Raw genomic sequence first — 20169 nt, forward strand, 5'->3', positions numbered from 1 at the left:
TGTTGCCCAATTAAGATTTATTTTAAAAATTAATTATATTAAGTTAATAATTAATATGACATTTTATTAACTTCTATAAATTGGAAATTTTGAATAGAATATTTTTGTATTTAATATAGGGTAAACATATACTTTAGAAATAGAAACAGATCTAATACCATACTCAGAATTTTGAATATTACCTGCCTCTCATTTTGGATTCCAAGTTTTGGTGTTCCATAGAATATGATTAACTAGATCTTTTAGGTATGTTGAAAAAGTGTTCTCTTTTCAAATTAATTTGAGAAGGGCTGAATTAAACAAAATTTAACATGTTTCTCTATTATAAATTACTCAAGAGCTCTCACTATGGAAATCTTTTTTAAAAATATATATATTATTAATTTTTTACAGGGAGAAAGGGAGAGGGATAGAGAGTTAGAAACATCGATCAGCTGCCTCCTACTGGGTATGTGCCCGCAACCAAGGTTCATGCCCTTGACCAGAATCGAACCTGGGACCCTTGAGTCCACAGGCCAGCACTCTAGCCACTGAGCCAAACCAGTTAGGGCTCACTATGGAAATCTTTAAGAGGGGAATAGAGTTATGCAATATTTCCCACGCTTTATTCATAGAAACCTTTTTCTTTTCATTGCAAGAGCATTCCTTTTTTTTTCTGTGAAAGAAAACATTTGTTTACCACATTTGAAAAATGGCAGTTTGGTTATATTTACATAGTCAATAAAAGAATAAAATTTCTTCCCTACATATAGGTAAGTTTGAAGTAGCTCCTGTGTCTTTCTTTAACCCTAATGCTGCATAGTAGTCTATTTTCAGTATCAGGATCCTAAGATTCTTTAAAATAACTCATCTAAAATAGTCTAGAAAGACTGTTTAGAACAACTTGCAAAAAGTTGTGATGCTCTTAAAATTCAATAAAATACATGATATATTCTTCTGTTTTTGTGAAATACAGTTAGAGACCTTTCATGTTTTTACATGCTAACACATATTGTTCATGGGAGAAGAGCTAAAGGTGGTATGCCTCCAGTTGTGAAAATGCAATATTTTTCAACAGTATTAAATTGAGGAAGTCAAGCTATAAAATTACTGTTTTACTCTGAATAAACAATTATAGAATAGAAGGAGGGAATGTTAGATATAATGCAAACTTTTTTAAAACCACACTATAATTAATGTGACATAGACAAAGATTTGGAGGGCTTCATAGTCATTGGGAATCACTAATCTAAGCTTAGACTTAAGAAAATTTTACTATATTGAATTTTCAAACCAGATTTGCTAGCTATTAAAATTGTATTAAATGCAGCTCTGAAGTACCATTACCAAATGTTATTTAAAAGTAATATTTAAGCAGTTGAAGACTTAGGTAATTTGGCTTAAGTTTTTTAAAAAAATGCTTTATATGCCTTGTAAAATTATGGAAAATAATAACACAGATGCAGTTCATCTAATGCAGTCCCATTTACCTACCATGTTTTAGGTTTTTTTGCTTCTTGGCTGTTTTTTTTGTTTGTTTGTTTGTTTGTGTTTTTTTTGCTTTTATTTTTTAGCAGCTACATCACACTCTTGTCTCATATTGAACTTGCAGACAACTTAATTCTTTTTCCCTGAACTTCTTACAAGCCAGGCTTACTTTTATCCAGTACTTCTGTGATTCTTATGTTGACATTTCAAGTTGGGAAAAGGGGTTTTGTTTTAGAATAGGAAAATGGTGAGCTCACTTTCCAACCTGTTTCAGTTAATTGCTGGTGGGATGTTTAAATAGAGATGTTATAAAGACAGGGATACAAATTTGAACAGCAGATAGAAAGTCAAATGTACAGAGAAATTGTGACTTTAAGTAGTAAATACAACTGTCAGAGTGTTCTGTATGGAGATGAAGTAGCTGTGGGAGGTACTATTGCTTTCTCATACAAACTCAAGCAGAAACTGTTCACAGAAGGGTTCTTAGCTCTTTCATTAGTAAACACTTTTCAATTTCACCAACATCTCAAAACTTTTAAGGGACAGTTTAGAGGGTTAGTGAAATACTTAGTTTACATTTGTGTTTTGTGAATTATGAATTCCTAAGATTAATCAGTTTGTTAACCTCTAAAGTTCACAATATTACAAAATAACATAGTGGTATTGATTTTGTGTTTGGCATGCATCATTGTAGCTATTTACAAAACATGTTTGTCTTATTTTTTACAACTAAAGCATATATTTTACATAAGCAGTGAATATAACTTGAACCATTTCCAGCTTAGTGGGTTAATTAATGGGTAGTGGGAGGTAAGGTAACAAATACCATCAGTTAAGCATTTAATTTCTTTCATTTAGGATAGACAAGAAATTGATAACATGTTGCTTCCAGTAGTGGGAATTGAGTAGCTAGAGGCAGGGTGTGTGAGTAATTGGTTGCTTTTTCACTTGGTATTTTATGCTATTCAAATTTTAAACTGTGGGATTATTTTACTTTTGGAACAGGTAGAAGAAATTTAAAATTGGAAAATTGCTTTATTTTAAACATTTCCAGTCAGACCATTCAGCTTCAAGAGTGGAAGTAGACAAAATTTTAACCTATTGTGATCAATTCTGTGATGCAGATAAATATATTATCAAGTTCCATAGAAAGGATCCACAGTGGCATCTTAGAAAGTGATAAAAATAGGGTTTGTGTGGTCCTTCTGGAATACAAGGACATTTGAGTTAAGTTTTGAAGAATGAATGGGGTGGGAAAAGAGAATGAAGAGGGAGAGAAGGTATCCCACTCAGACAGCATCTCCAGCCCCATCTCATTTTATGTGTGTTTGTGTGTAGCACATTTTTATGTGTTTTGTTAAAACAGAATATTGTAGCAGATTCTTCCTTAGTTTGCTGATTCCCAAAATCTTGACTATAATTATTGAAATACGGGAATACTGAGAAATCACATTTGACTTTATAGTGACCACTAAAGAATTAATACAGAATGACTAAAACCTCCTGAATTTTAACCGCATACATTTTACTATATAGACCATAAGCACTAAATCATCAGATTCCTATGTCAATCTTCAGTTCTTCCTCACTAAAGCACTAGTGAGAATTTTTTATTGTGGTGGCTGAGCAATTAGTTTCTAATTTGCAGTCCTCTTGTATTTTCCTAATGAATCAATTTTTTTTCCCCCTGCATCTTTCTTGGTATTTTTGTTCTAACATTCTTTTGTAAAAACGTTAGTTCTGTTTCTGGGGTCACATTACTAAAATTCTTGGTCAAAAGTCTAAAATTCATTCAAATACAGTACTTTACTCTGATTTCTATAGAATACTTTCTACTGATATGTTTAGCAGAAAAACTTGTTGCCTACTTGACTTGTTAAGTCAAATAGCTTCTCTTCCCAATCTCGAATGCTTTGTTCCTCTTCACTGAGAAAGATATGAATTTTAAATTCATTTGACAAGAAGTTACTGAGTTCCAAGTTGTAAGTGAATACACTTTTCCTGGTGCCATAGTGTTTACTTTGTAACACTATTAAACATCTTACCCCCAGACTAGTTTATAGACATTAATATTTACTTAATACTCACTTTCCTATAAGTGATTGTTTAGGGCAGTGGTCGGCAAACTCATTAGTCAACAGAGCCAAATATCAACAGTACAACGATTGAAATTTCTTTTGAGAGCCGAAAACCGACTTCTGCGCATGGGCCACGAAGTTTCAATCGCACTGTACGTGCACGCCCGCACATGGTATTTTGTGGAAGAGCCACACTCAAGGGGCCAAAGAGCCGCCCGCATGTGGCTCGCGACCCTCAGTTTGCCAACCACTGGTTTAGGGGCATTGATGTTTTTCTATTTTAATATTTAATATCCAGTATCCTGTGTTGTAGATGTACTTTATAAATTGAAAATGTGATATAGATAGAAGGTTGTATTATTTGTTATGGATATTAGCCTTCTAGTAAATACCATGATTATTAAAAACAAAAATTTTAAGTTTCACACTAATTTAGTTTTAAGTGTGAAATAAAGAACTTTTGCACAAAATTTATAGGGAATATTTCTTAATACAGTAGAAACATAAAATTGGGTATTGTATAGGAAATTTTCTCTTTACTTTTTTCATGTTTGTCTATGGGAAGAAAAATATGAAATTTCTCAGCTTCTAAGGGATTAATTTAGAGTGAATTAGCCCAAAGTAAGAAAGCATTTCTGTATCTGCAGGAAAGTCTTGTGCTGTTAATGATTGTCACTTCAGATGCTTTTAGCTTCAAAGTAATAGAATATATGTGGCTTAAGCTATAAGGATGTTTATCCTCTCATACCGTAAGAAGTCTGGAGGTAGGATGCTTTCAGAGTTGCTTAATTTAATAATTTAATGCCATTATCAAAGATTCAAGTTCTCTGACATCCAGAGTGACCTGTCCTTTTAGGGTGGATCTCTTCATGATCCCAAGGCACCTGCCACAAGTAGCAAACGTCATACACAGGTGATAATGTTCAGGGGAGAAAAGATAATTATCCCTGCTTATATTGCATTTAGCAAAAAATGACAACTTTCTCAGAAGCCCCAGCAGATGGCTCTTTTGTAATTTTGGCCAGAATTAGGTCACTTAAATCATGCCTAAACTATCTCTTGTCAAAGAGAGTAAGACCATTATGATTGGCCTCTTCCCTTGAAGGACATGGCTTGTTGGATGATCATAATCAAAATTATATTCTGTTGGCAAGTAAGAAGTGCTACTGGTTAGGCAAACAACAATGCCCATTACATTTGAGTGCATTTTAACTTTTTTGTGTGTTCTAATGTCTGAGATTTACTTTAAAAAAGCTTATGATAGTGGCTAAGAGTATAAACTTTGGAATAAAACAGTTCTTTAGCACCTAACAGCTGTGAGAACTTGGATAAGCTCCATGAATTTCAATTTAGTTATAACTAAAATGGGACTCACAGTGGTACCTATTTTATAGGGTTGTTTTGAGGATTAAATGATAGTGCATGTAGCATGCTTTGATGTAGTATTTGGCTCAAAATAAATGATCAGTATGTGTTAACTGCTTTGGTTATCATATTTTAATTTTAGCTTATCTTGAATTATTCAAGCTTTTTCCTAAATCTACATATCATGTTCCATGAGATGCCAATATTGTAACTATCTCTTCTTGACTTGTAAGTATTAGTGGAAGTTCATCACAAGGCTAGTTTATGGAGGGTAGATTCTATGATGGCCATTGGAAATGCTAAAATATCAAAAATCATTCATCCATCCTGACTTCTTTCATCAGGGTTGCTATTTGTCTTCAGCTTAATTTTCATTAATATTATCATTTTGGCCAAAGTTTGTGAAATATGGTAGCTCATATTTTATTCATTTTGAAATATTGATAAATCCTGGTTCAGTTCTCTTTGAATTTAATGACTCTTAAAAACATTGTGGGGAGGCACTGTAAAATGGGAATAATACTTAAATAGGCGTTAAATAATACTTAAGTAAGTATGAAATGCAATAAAGTATACAAAAATCTGTTCATATTAGGTCTTCAAAAAAAGTTTCTTCCTTCATCTCTCATACAATAAAAAAATCTCAAAAATATTGTTTGTTTCTTCAGAGACAAGAAAGTTTGTTATCAGTTATGTCAGTAGAAGAGAACTGTATTAGTTAGTAAAAAGAAAATCATATTAGAGATTTCAAACCTAGGAATTTAACATAGGAAATTGATTATACCAGTGGTGGTATAATTTTTATGAAATGCTGAGTTCATTGGCTGGCTAGAGTCATCTCAAATTTTTATAAGAAAAAAATCCGGTAGACATTTCTTAGCTTTAAAAAACTTTAAAAACAAATTGAATATTTCAAACAACTAGGGGAAAATGTATTTTGCTCATTCTATTCTAAAAGTTGAAAATAAATAAATAAATTCTAATGATATATCATTTTAAATATGGTATGTAGTACAGGATTACATTTCTTTCTCAGTGATCCTATGCTTCCCAAAGGAGATTATTCTTATAAATAAATGAATTTTCTTTTTAATCAGTTGCTTCATATTACAACCAGAACTCTGTGGATGAGGTGTGGTTTTCCTGGAGTTTCTAATTGTCTTTCATTTTTTATTGAGAGAAAAAAAAAAAACATGAATGACTTTTCTTTGACCTTCTTACTCATTGTATCTGTTCTTTAGAATCTATTCTATTCCTCTTTAAAGATGTTCCTATAAGACTCCTCACTAAGATTCTTATTTAGACTGTTTGTTTTCCAGGCCTACAGCACAGTTTTAATCTTGGGATTTCTTTTTTTCCTTTCATTAGACAGTTGCATTATGTTGATCATGGTTTCTTTTCTTGATTTTCAACTTCAATTTGTGGGAATTCATTCTTAAATAAATTTGTCAGAAAGGGGGCATATAGTAGTAAATAAACTTGAATTTTTATATAACTAAATAAACCTCTCCTGGACTGTGATTTCTTTCATCAGTTGTGTACATGACTAATTGTCTTTTTCAGATTGGAACTCACATACCCTCTCTTCAAAGTGGCCTTCCCTGACTTATTTTAAATTTCAAATCCTCTGTTTTACCAGTCCTTCTTCACTGTATTTTATTTTTTGTAGCACTTTATCACAATCTCACATGCTATATATTTTACTTATATATTGTCCTTATTTCCCCACTAAAAAGCATCATGGAATAGACATGCAGTTTTGTTCACTGCTATATCCTTGGTACATAAAATCATGCCTGGGACTTAGTGTCCATTTAGTAAATAAGTACTGAGTGTTAGTGAATTTTTCCCTCACTATTTAGTTATAAATCTAGGTTATAAATAATTTTCTCTCTGAACTTTCAAGGGATTGCTCTATCATCTTCTGGTATCTAGTGTTAGTAACATGAAATGTAATGTCAATCTGACTTGTTTTCCTTTTATAGGTGACCTATTATTCTCTTTTTAAAAGCTTTAATATTCTTGGATCTCTGGAAATTCTCAACTATGTACAAAGATGTGGGTGTTTTTTCACTGATTCTATTAGGAAGTCCTTTCAATTAAGATTGTTGTTCTTTTTCCAGCTCTGGGAAATTTTATTTTATTTATTATTGATTTTTGAGAGAGAAACATCCAGGTGAGAGAAAAACGTTGGTTGGTTGCCTCCTGTACAGGCCCAACAGGGGATCAAACTAGCAAGCTGGGTATATGCCCTGACCAGGAATTTAACCCACCACGTTTTGGTGTATGGGACAATACTCCAATCAACTGAGCCACACTGGCCAGGGGTAGGAAATTTTATTTTTTTTTAAATCTTCCCTTGTTTTTTTTCTGTACTATCTGTAACTCTTATTGGATATCAGATTTACTATATTCTTTTCCCTTGATGTTTCATTTTCCTTATTTTTCTCTTTTTAATTTGACATCTCTTTAATGTAAATTTTTATATGCTTATTAATGTTTAAACAGTGAAATCTAGCTTACTGTTTTCTTTGACTAAAATGAAATACCAAGTAGTAGGGTAAAATAGGATAGATTGATTTAATATTTGTGTATTACCAATAATAATGAAGGACAAAGGTGGCTTATTGCAGCAGGAAAAGGAAGTGTTCATCAGTAAATGATCACTGGTTTACTAGAAAAGAACTTAGTCTTATTTCTCATCAGGCATGATATATTTTAAATATTTTGTAGTAAGAAAATATTACACACTCACAAAATTGATGAGTAGGGATGTTCATCACAGTATTTATAATATGGGGGTTGCCTAAATGTCTGATAGGACATTTTAATAAGTTGTATTAATATTATAAAAGTGCTTTGTAGCCACTAAAAGCTATATTTTCAAAAGAATGTTTAATGACATTGGAAATTATACATTATCTTATTTATTTATAAAAATATATGTATATTTGTATTTATATATTAATATAAATTTTTACACATACATGTTTAAAGATAAAGACAAGTGGAAAATAATGCTAATACAGGTCCATAATCGCCTCTATAAAACCCTTGAGCCCTTGTGTATTTCTGAATTTTAGATTTTTTCAGGTTTTGAAACAGTAATATGTGCATTTACATAATGGCATTTAGAGAAGTACTATAATCAAACATTAATATTTCTGTAGTGAGACATGTACTATTCACATTTATTTAGTAGGATACATAAAGTCTGTAGTTTCATGTCATTTGAGGACACATTTTGCTGCTAAATGAGTTTGTGCCAAACTTAATTTAGACTTTTTCTATTTTTTAACTTTTATTTCAGAATTATGTGCATTTTAGATCAGTAGTACTTAATTTGAGCAATGAGATTTTGAATGAATTTTAAGATTTTGTTCATTATAATTTTTATATAGTTCTGTATTTATAGGAACATGTATGTTTGTTACAGAAAACAGTATTTTAGTAACAGATTTTTAAATTGTGACTGTATATACTTAATTGAATTAAATTTTCTTATTAAATCTTAGCCTTCCCTAGAGTAAGGAATAAGGGCCAACATGCGGCTCGAGAGCCGCAGTTTGCCGCTCTGTGACTAATGAGTTTGCCGACCACTGTATTAGTTAGACAGACATGAGCAGAGTAGGAAGATTGGCCAGGTACAAAACGTCACCAGGTTGAAAAGCCTCCAGTACCTAGCAACCAGCAAAACTGGGAAATACAGATCTCACCCCTAGGATGACCTTTCCTACCTTTGCATATCACTGGTCATGCAATTTAGACCCCCTAATCTTTCATATCACTAATCATGCGTTCAGGCCCTCCCCTGACCTTTCCTCCTCCGATGTCGCTAGTCATGTGATAGACCCCCTTAGAGGAGGAACAAGGGACCTAGAGAATAGCCTCATATGACTACCATACAAGCCCTTGCACCACTACCCTCTTAAGCATTAAGCCCTCAAGACAATGAGATTCTGACCCACATCAAATAATCTTAGGAACAAAGCCTTGGGTCAGAGACAGTTTTGGTCAAATTAGAGATAACATCTAGGCCTCGTTGTGTTTTAGCTCCAGGCCCAGAAAAGCAGCAAGGCCAGCTGTGATGATTAATGACCCTCTGCCCTGGTACCAACCTATCAGTCAAGACCGTGAAAGGACACACCTGGAAAAGCTGATGAATATTCTATTTGAGATCTTCTTCTGAGACCTCCCCTAAGGTCCCTTACCTTTAAGGAGAGGATAAAAATCCTCAGGACTGAGAGCCCCAGTGCAAGTACTTTCTAGCTCGCTAGCTCTAGAACTGCTCATGCCTCTTCCTTTAGGTGTGTCTGTTTGCTTTCTTTTTCCTAAGCTACAAGGGCTCTTCTTTTGCCTCTGTAACTTTTTTTCCTGAGCTGGCTCATCTTCTTCCAATAGCTCACTTCTACCTCTGTGACTTTCTAAATAAACTTTTGCTTGTATTTGAGTCTTGGCTCTGAATTCTTTCTTAGCCAAAACTCAAGTACAGTACCATGGTTGTTGAACCAAGGTCTAATCACTGGTAACATTCTGGTGCTGTTTCACCATCAGTAATTACTGTTCTAATAAATTAATATTTCAAACCATAATTTAATACCATTTCACACTCTTCTTATTGTCAGAAATTTAATAATTTTTAATGACCAGGAAACTTTATTTTTAGTGAACACATAGCCAAATAGACATAGACTGTGACTATAGCAGGCTTTAGTATAGTATATACTTGATAAGAAATTTAATAATTTTTACAATTACAGTTGTTCACTAGGATGAAAGGAAGAAATGGGAAATTTTATACATCGCAGGTTCAGTATTAATTGATATCACCCTTTTGGAAAGCAATTTTTTTAAAGATTTTTATTGATTTTTAGAGAGGAAGGAAGAGGGGGAGAGAAAGTGAAACGTCAATGTGAGAGAGAAACATTAATTGGCTGCTTCTTGCACATCTCCAACCAGGGATTGAGCCCAAACCTGGGCATGTGCCCTGATGGAATCAAACCAGAGACTTTGCATTGCATGGGACGATGCCCAACCAACTGAGCCACACTGGCCAGGGCTATACTTTTATATTAAAATTTATGTAACCAGAATTAGGGGAGGTTGAGCTGTTATGGTTAATCTAATTTTGTTTATCTAAAGGAATAATCAGTAGAACTTTGTGTTGCTCTATTCTTTATTGTTTAAAATCTGCCTGATCTATATCAATACCTTTTCTTGCTTTAGTAAATAAATACTTGTTTGTTTCTATTACTTGTCCGTGAAAGAACCATGTCTAAACTATCTATCCCAGTTTCTCACACAAGGAAGGTCAGGCATCAAATTATGTGTACAGTGAATTCTTGTCAAACAATTCAGTTGTTGAAAATAATCTAATCTTTCTTTGTTTTGGATTTGGCATGCACTATACTGATTTTTTTTTTCTTGTAAGCTGAGCTTTTACATTATGTTCTTTCAAGCACATGTATAAAAATTTGGAAAACACTTAAAAGCAAGACAGAAATGTTAGTACATAATAATTTTGAGTGTTGTTTTTACATTGTAAATACAATAGTTATAATGGGATATGTTTTTTAATTAAAACTTTAAGAATTGGCCCTGCTAGTGTAGCTTGGTGGTTGAGCCTCCACCTATGAACCAGGAAGTCGCAGTTTGATTCCTGGTCAGGGCACATGCCCAGGCTGTGGGCTTAAACCCCAGTAGGCCAATCAATGATTCTCTCTCTTCATTGAAGTTTTTATCTCTCTTTCCCTCTCCCTTCCTCTCTGAAATCAATAAAAATATATATTTAAAAATTTAAGAATTGCATGTTTTGACAGATTGCACTTGCTTTAGGCAGGTGTAGGTAGGACTTACAGCATGGAGATCAAACATAAATGGATAAAATGTTTTTCTTCTTCTCCCCATCTAGTACATACACTTTGGTATTTTAAGTGTTTTATATTTATATAGTTTCTTTATTTCTTGTGGTCTGTTTGATAGAGTTAATTCTCTGAAAAGTTTTTGGCTTATTTTTAGATTGGCCAAAGAAAAAATGATGTATGAAAAAGAAGCAAAACAACAAGAAGAAAAGATTGAAAAAATGAAAGCTGAAGATAGTGAAAATTATGCCCTTAAAAAGCAGGTAAGTCCTGCCACATCCTCTGTGCTCCCATAATACCTTATTTATTCCCATGATAGCATTTATTGAATATTCGTTCTAAGCTAACAAAAATAGAGGCTATCAGGGGAACTTCCTCATATTCCCACCACAAAATCTATCAACCTACCTACATCTGTACCCATACCACCTTCTTTCATATTAGAGTGAAAATGCATGCCCTAGCCCTGGTTACAGCCATTAGTGACATCGTTATCACTTCTTTCCCTCATGTAACCTCGACAGTGTTTGACACAGTAACCACTCTCTCCTTGACACACACTTGTATATTGGCATCTTTAATAGAATAGTCTCCTAGTTTTCTTTCTATTACACTGCCAGCATTCCTCAGTTTCCTTTACTGAAACTCTTTTTCCTCTCTCCCTCCTCATCCACTTATTTATCTACCCCACCTACACACACACACACACACACACACACACACACACACACACACACATTTTATTAAGCCTTTAAGATTTCTAAAATCCCTCTCTATGTAATCTCCTACCCTCCTGTAACTTTAAGTGCCATCTTTATGCCCATTTATTTATTCATTTAACAGATATTTATTGATTTATACAGTTCCAGGTACTCTTTTAGTCATGAAGTTAAAAACAATAACACAACAAACAAAATCCCCCAAATCCCTAGTGCCAGTATCTCCCACATTTATATCCCTGGGCCTGACCATCCCAGATATATATATATCAAAAAGCTATATCTCCTCTCTTATTTTCCTCCTCTCTTGGAAATGCTTACTTCCACCCATCCAGATTCCCAAATTAAGAATTTAGTGGGTCCCTTCTTGATACGTCTCTCTCTTTCTAATAACCACATCTAATAACATCAAGTCCTGTTTCTTATTCCCTCTATTTCTTTCTACTGCCACTCTCCTAGTCCAGTTCACTATCTCTTGCTTATACTATTGCAAAAGCCTCCTAGTTGTCATACCTGTATGTCTCTTGACACCCTCTATTCCTTCTCTACCAAAACACCCAGGTTGATCTCTTCAAATTCACTTCTCCTTTAAAGTCCAAAGTCCAGTGCATTGAGAATAAAATTCAGATGACACTAGGAAAAAGGAAAGTATGAACAAATTTATACAGATTAATCTCAATATTTATATTTTAAATCAGCTTTATGAACTCTCAGTGGTTTTCACCCTATAAATTATGTTACAAATGGTAATAGTGCACTCTTAATCCAGACTTAATTTTGCAAACATCATCACTTAAAGTGGATTTTTCTGTAGGTAGTTGCTTTTTGTGGTGCAAAAGGAATGCAGTGGCACCTGAAACATCTTCCCCAAGCTGTCCAGGAAGAGAACCTTCTTATTTTCTTTAGCTTCTAAGAGAGCCTTCCTTCCTCTGTGTGTGTATATAGCAAAGGACATTTGTGTGTCAGTTATTCATAAATTGGGGAGGATTTGAAAACATGTAAATATAGCATGTCCCCAAATATGTTGACCTTGATGAACTAACAGCTCTTCAAATCCTACAAATCTTCAGAAGATTTACATATGGATTGTAACTTTTTGATTCTTAAAATAATGATGGTTAAATGCTTTTTAAATATATTCTCCCATATATATTCATATCATTTTTGTACCTCTGTCACTTTAATGCCTCTATTGTTTTCTCACATTTAATGAAAAATAACAATAGTATATATAACTCTTACATCTAGATTCTTCTTGGATGAAATAAATTGGGCTGATTTTTCCAGGTGTGTAGCTAGTGGCCTCATTTAATTTTTCTTAGTTCTGTTCTTTTTATCACCATTAATCTATTTCAAAATAGCCCTGGTTTGGCTCAGTGGATAGAGTGTCGGCCTATGGACTCAAGGGTCCCGGGTTTGATTCTGGTTAAGGGCACATGCCTGGGTTGCGGGCTCAATCCCCAGTAGGGGGCATGCAGGAGGAAGACAATCAGTGATTCTCATCATTGATGTTTCTATCTCTCCCTCTACTTTCCTCTCTGAAATCAATAAAAATAAATATATTTTTTAAAAATAGCCCTCTTGTTAGAATAGGAGTTGTAAGTTACATGGAGTGGGGAATAAACGTGTTCCTTTTCTAAATTAAATTCTTCAAATAATGTCACATCTGTTTTATTTCATTTGAATTTATATATTGATCATCTTTTAAATAAATCATTGCTTGATATAGGTAAGGATTAACTCTATTGAATCCTGATTCTAACTGTTACTTAAAAATATTAGCCACTTACTGGTTATATCATTGATTACATATTCAGATGTACAAGGGAAAATTTTTTGTTCAAAAGTTCTTTTTATACTCAGTCATGTTAAACTTCTTCTGTTACAGTGCTCATGGTTTATAACATGATTTCTTGGATTCCTAGTCAACCTAGTACTCGGAAATACCATCCCATATCTATTTACAGAACAATAAATTTTTCTGTTTGCTATTGTCAACCTGCAAGGTATACAGTGCCATTTGTTTCAGAATCTCATGAAACCTGTCTTTAGTCCAACCCACATGCTTTCTCAGTTTCCTTTTGCTAGCTTTAGCTATAATGTGGCCAGCCATTCATGTTTTGTATTATATGTAGCCGGAGTTGCATTGCCAGAAGCATTGCTCTATTCTTGATTGCCTAGGACTTTAAGGTCAATAGTGGTCTCTTGTCATTTGTTATGTTCCTTCTAGAAAATATCAAGGAAGCCAAGTGCTGCATTTTGTGGGTTCGGTAGTCTTCTCCCTGTATTTCCTCCTCTTCTGAGTTAAATGATGTCCTCAGCCACTTCTCACTATCTAGACTCCTCTTTCTTGGATCCATTTTGCTCTGGTTTCCCTGAGTCTTCTGAACTGGCCCTGTGTTATAACATACATGTATGATGTTGTCAGTCAAACTTCTTACCTGAAATTGTTTGCCAAAATTAGATTTTCCTGGACTAGGCCTAATTTTGGTTCTTTTAAAATAAGTAACTAGGTAGAAGTTTCAGGACTCAAGAGGCCAAAATATCAGAGTTATTCGACTATCCTTTTGTTTTCTGGCTAAACAATATTACATAACATCCAAATATTGCCCAAATTGATTTTAGCTCTCCAGTTTTCATATACTTTTTCTTCTTCAGTCTCCTCCTCAGCCCTCAATTAGGGATAGGTACAGATGATTTGCCTTCAACCAAGGAAGATATTCTGGTCTTTTTTTTTTTTCTTTAAACCTCTCCTAGAACAGAAATGATTGGCTAATAATGGCATATCTTTTATTTCACCTGAGACTACTCATTTATTTTGCAGAAGTAATAGTAAAAAGATAAACTGATACAATATTTCAACCAGGATTTCCCCCAAAAATTTGCAATTATTATATACTAGAGGCCCACTGCACGAATTTGTGCACGGGTGGGTTCTGGCTGGCCCAGCCCCAGTTGGGGTGAATTGGGGCTGGGCCTGTCAGGAGGAGGAGACGGCAGGAGGTTGGCCAGCTGGCCCGCCCCCTATTAGGGTAGGAGGGGGGTGATCAGGGGCGGGGCCGGCCAGGATGAGGGGCTTCGGGTTAATCGGGGTGGGAGGAACCATCGGGGGCGGGGCTGGCTGGGGGGAGGGGCCCTGGGAGGTTGGCCACAGGCCCCGCTCCCTGATTGGGCTGGTTCACTGGCTGCAGTGGGCATCATAGCAACCGGTTGTTATGGTCGTTACGGCTTTCTGATTGCTGGCTTTTTATATATATAGATAATTGAAGTGTTGTGAAATTTTGTCTTTTTGAGAAAGATGAGTGCGTGTTTTTGTGACTTACTTGAAACATGAGTTATCATTCACAATTTCATTTTTTCCCCCTAAAAATGAAAGGGAAACTTTTTCATTAAATATATTGAAAATAACAGGAGGCTTCAGTCTACAAAGAGGAAATTGACCAAGGCTCTCTTACAAAGCTGATTCTGCAAGCCCAGATGGTTCTACTGAACGATTTTATCAAATATTTAAAAAAGAATTAATACCAGTTTTACATAGATCCCTCAAGAAAAAAAGAGAGAACATTTCACAACTCATTTTATAAGACTAGTATTAACCTGATACCCAAACTAGACAAAGCCAGTATAAAAAAAAAGAAATTACAGATCATTATCTCCCATGAACTTAAGATGCAGAAATCCTCAGCCAAATATTAGCAAATTGAGTCTAGCAACATACGAAAAGAATTAAACACCATGGTCAAGTAATCAAGAAGATATGCAAGCCTTATTCAATATCTGAAAATCACCCCATGCTATCCACAATATCAAAGGCCAAAGAAGAAAACTCATATGGATTTTATCAAATGACAGAGAAAAAGCATTTAACAAAATTCAACATCCATTAATGACCAAAACACTCAGGAACTAGGAATAGAGGTGAACTTCTCAACTTAAAAAACACCATTGACAAAAAAAAACTACAGCTAACATTATACTTAATTGTAAAAGATTTAAGTGCCATCTACCTGATATTAGAACAAAGGAAGGATGTCATCTCTCACTCACCACTCTTATTCAACACTAGAGGCCCACCTGTGCATGAATTCGTGCACAGGTGGGGTCCAGCCTGCCCACCCTGATTGGGACCAATCGGGTGGGGCCAGCCGGCGGAAGGGCTGTGGGAGGTTGGGGAACGCTGATTGGGCCCCAATCGGGCTGGTTGGCTGCTGCAGTGCACATCATAGCAACTGGTTGTTCTAGTCATTCAGTTGTTCCAGTTGCTTGGCTTTTATATATATAGAATATATAGATAGTACTGTAAGAGCTTGCCAGAACAATCAGGCAAAGTGGGGGGGTGGGGGAGGGGTAGACATACAATTGAAAAGGCATAAAACTGTCTTAATCTGCAAAATGACATGATTGTCTATGTGGCTGTTCAGGTTATCAGTTGAGTTTTAGTGATTTGCTTTTTTAGGGACGTTTTAATTACAAATTTAACTTATTTAATAATTATAGAACCATTCAGGTTATCAGTTAAGTTTTAGTGATATGTATTTTCAGTGAACAATATAATAAAATTGTTCATAATGCTCATGAATTTAACAACTCATAATCCTCATGAATTTAACAACTTAGAAGAAAGTTGTTAAATTCATGAGCATTATGAACAATTTTATAATACTGTTCATAGTAATTTTTTTTCTATTAATGGTTACAAGATCTGTAGTGGTATCCTCTATTTTATTATTGATATTGGTGGTTTGTGCCTTCTCACTTTATCATTGTCTGTCTTATAAAAATTTATCAATTTTTTTTTTCAAAACACCAGCTCTTTGTTTCACTGATTTTTCTTTGTTGTTTTTCTGTTTTTTATTTCATTGGGTTTTTATCTTATTTTTATTGTTTCCTTCCTTCTGCTTGCTTTGGGTTTATTTTTTTCTTCCTTTTCTAAGTTCCTGAACTAAGAACATAGATTTTTAATTTGAGATCTTCTTGTAGTACTATAAATTTCTCTGTAAGCATAGTTTTAGCTGAATCACGCAGAATTTGACATTATATTTTCAATTTTATTTATCTGTATATTTCTGTTTCCTTTGAGACTTTCATGTTTGACCCATGGGTTATTTAGAAATACGTTGTTTGATTTCTAAAAGTTTAATAATTTTCCAGTTGTCCTCTTTTTGTTTTGTTCTCACCTGAAGGTATTTTTTCCACTGATTTTTAGACAGAGAGTGGAAGCGGGGAGAGAGAAAAAGAGAGAGAGAAGCATCGATGTGAGAGAAACACATCAGGGCCAGGGATGGACCAGGACCGGGGATTGATCCTGCAAGTGAGGTACATACCCTTGACCAGAATTGGACCTGAGACCCTTCAGTCTGTGAGCTGATGCTTTAACCACTGAGAAAAACTGGCTAGGGCCTGTTTTTGTTTTGATTATTTTCTTTTTGTTGTTGTTGCTTTTTGGCCCAGTATGCAATATGCTGTTTGTTATGAGTATTACATGGGTGCTTGAAAAGTATTTGTATTTTCCTTTTAGATAGAATGTTCTATAAATATTAATCTTGTTGGTTGATGGTATTGTTCAGTTATTTTATAGCTTTGCTGATTTTTTGTTTCTGTCTAGTACTTCTATCAGTTGCTAAGAAGGGGATAATAAAACCCTCAAATATATTTGTAGATTTTTCTCTTCTTTTAGCTTTGTCAGGTTTTGTTTTTTGTATTTGAAACTGTCTTATTTAATGCATACATATTTAGGATCACTATGTTTTCTTGATGGATTGATCATTTTATCATTATGTCATATTCCTCTGTGTCCCTAAGTTTTTTACTCTGAAGTCTATCCAGTTATCCAATATTAATAGAGCCATTCCTTTTTTTAATGTTTGCATGATATCTCTTTTTTTCGTCTTTTTCTTTTCAATCTGTCTGTTTTGTTGTGTTTGAAGTGAGTTTCTTATAGACAGTAAAAGTTGGGTCCAATCTGTGAATGTCTGTCTTTTAGTTGGTGAATTTAGATGATTTAAAGTAATTAGAATTCTTGTCAGGTTTTAAGGGACCAGACTGTGTTTGACTCATGGGATTCTTCTTACATCCGTAACCATTCAGCAATAATCACAAACGTAAGTCAAAGGAATTTCTTCTCTTTTGAGAGAAGGATTTTCCAAAAGTGAGCATTCCAAGAAGCCCCTGTGGAAGCTGCAAGGCTTCCTAAGATCTAGCCTCTGGTCTTCAGTCCCAGAATCCCACCTCCACTACATTCCATTGGTCACACAGGGCTAACCCAAATTCAGTGTGTGAGGTAACTACATAAGGCAGGAATTCCAGGAAGTAAGAATCGTTGGGGGCCATAATGGAGACTGGCTACCACGACCACTAATTCACATGATAGGGTTGAAATCAGAATTATGAACTATAACACAGACCCTATCAACTAGCTAATCACTCTGGGAATTGACTTTCTAATATGTAAATTGAGATTGAACTATATGACCATATATGTCCCTTCTGACTCTGATTCTCCATCTGTTTGTTTTTTTTTAATCTTTATTCAGATTATTACAGATGTTCCTCTTTTTCCTCCCCTCCACCTGGTTTGCCCCGACCCCAGGCCCTCTCCCCCCGCCCCCACTGTCCTCGTCCATAGGTGTACGATTTTTGTCTAATCTCTTCCCGCACTCCCCACACCCCCTTCCCCCCGAGAATTGTCAGTCCGCTCCCTTTCTATGCCCCTGATTGTATTACATTCACCAGTTTGTTCTGTTCATCAGATTTTTTTATTCATTTGATTTTTAGATTCACTTGTTGATAGATATGTATTTGTTGTCACTTTGTTGTTCATAATTTTTTATCTTTACCTTTTTCTTCTTTTCCTCTTCTTAAAGAATACCCGTCAGCATTTCATATAATACTGATTTGGTGGTGAACTCTTTTAGCTTTTTCTTGTCTGTGAAGCTCTTTATCTGACCTTCAATTCTAAATGATAGCTTTGCTGGGTAGAGTAATTGTGGTTGTAGGTTCTTGCTATTCATCACTTAGAATATTTCTTGCCACTCCCTTCTGACCTGCATAGTTTTTGTTGAGAAATCAGCTGACAATCATATGGGCACTCCCTTGTAGGTAACTGTTTTTCTATTGCTGCTTTTAACCCTACCAGACCTGAGGCCCTGAACCTAACTGTCCCTATACCTGGGCTCCTGAGCAATTCAAACACATGGGGGCAGCCATTTGCAATGGCTAACCATGAGGTTTGACCACGATTGGCTGGTTATTTTTAGTTTGTGACACATTTTTTTCACGTACTAGGCAAAGTACCAAAAATTAGGTACAGCGGTATAGTGGCAGATTCAGAAATTACTGAAAAATCGGTACAGCGGTCTGGTAGGGTTAAGATTCTCTCTTTGTCTTTTCCCCTTGGCATTTTAATTATGATGTGTCTTGGTGTGGTCCTCTTTGGATTCTTCTTGTTTGGGGTTTTCTGTGCTTCCTGGACTTGTAAGTCTATTTCTTTCACCAGGTGGGGGAAGTTTTCTGTCATTATTTCTTCAAGTGAGTTTTTAATATCTTGTTCTCTCTCTTCTTCTGGAACCCTCATAATTCAGATGTTGAAGTTGTTCCAGAGGCTCCTTACACTTATCTTCATATTTTTGGATTCTTTTTTCTTTTTGCTTTTCCGGTTGGGTGTTTTTTGCTTCCTCGTACTTCAACTCTTCGACTTGATTCTTGGGATCTTCTAGTCTGCTGTTGAATCTCTGTATATTATTCTTTATTTTAGTCAGTGTATGCTTAATTTCTGACTGGTCCTTTTCCATTTTTTTGGCATTCTCACTAAGTTCCTTGAAGGTCTCACTAAGTTCCTCGGAGGTTTCTAGAAGATTCTTGAGTAACCTTATAACTGTGGTTTTGAACTCTATATCCAGTATTTTGCTTTCATCCATTTCTTTCATTTGTGACATCTTTCTTTGTCTCCGCATTTTGGCTGCTTCCCTGTGTTTGTTTCTATGTATTGGGTAGCTGCTAAGTCTCCTTGAGTTGATAGAGTGGCCTTGTGTGGTAGGTGCCCTATAGGGCCCAGTGGCTCAGCTTCCCCAGTCACCTGAGGTGGACACTCTTGGTACACCCCTTTGTGGGCTGTGTGCACAGTCTTGTTGTAGTTAAGCCTTGATTGCTATTGCTATCACTGGGAGGAATTGACCTCCAGGCCAATTGGCTGTGAGGACCAGCTGTATCTACAATGGAAGAACTACTGTGCAGGAGACATCCTTATGGGGCAGGACTTGCTTCAGTGGGCTTTGGTGCTCACTGAGTCTGCCCCTTGAGTGTGTCACTTATGGATGTGAAGAGTTGTAATCTGGTATGGTCTCACACTGACCACTGGGAACACTGGCTCTTGGATCTCCAAGGAGGTGCAAAGTCAGCCACTGCCTGGGGCCGCCCAGCAGGAGCTACAGAGAGAACTACAGATTCCTCCTCTTTGTATTAGGTTTGAAAATGCCCAGATAAGGCCCAGCTGTGTAGCAAGGCAGGCTGCTGCTGCTGCTGCCTGTTTGACAGGTTTTAGGCTAAGAAAGGACAAGCCATTAATGTGCAAAAGCCTCTGCACACAGCTTGGGTGGGGTTGTAAATTGGGTGGTGTGGGGTCTCAGGTAATCTCCTGGGCAGAGCAAACAGCAATAGCTGCCAGTCAGCCCTGCACCAGAG

At 35.5% G+C, this 20169-nt stretch overlaps 1 protein-coding gene across 1 annotated transcript in view; it reads left to right on the plus strand.

Annotated features, from left to right (window-relative positions):
• TBCA (tubulin folding cofactor A) overlaps positions 1–20169 on the plus strand; it is a 69207-nt gene that overhangs the window by 38949 nt on the left and 10089 nt on the right. The window contains exon 2 of the mRNA XM_008161964.3: positions 10929–11034. Within this exon, the coding sequence (XP_008160186.3) occupies positions 10929–11034 (106 nt within the window). The remainder of the gene's footprint in view (positions 1–10928; positions 11035–20169) is intronic.

The sequence above is a fragment of the Eptesicus fuscus genome, chromosome 4, assembly GCF_027574615.1.
Source record: "Eptesicus fuscus isolate TK198812 chromosome 4, DD_ASM_mEF_20220401, whole genome shotgun sequence".
Lineage (NCBI taxonomy): Eukaryota > Metazoa > Chordata > Mammalia > Chiroptera > Vespertilionidae > Eptesicus > Eptesicus fuscus.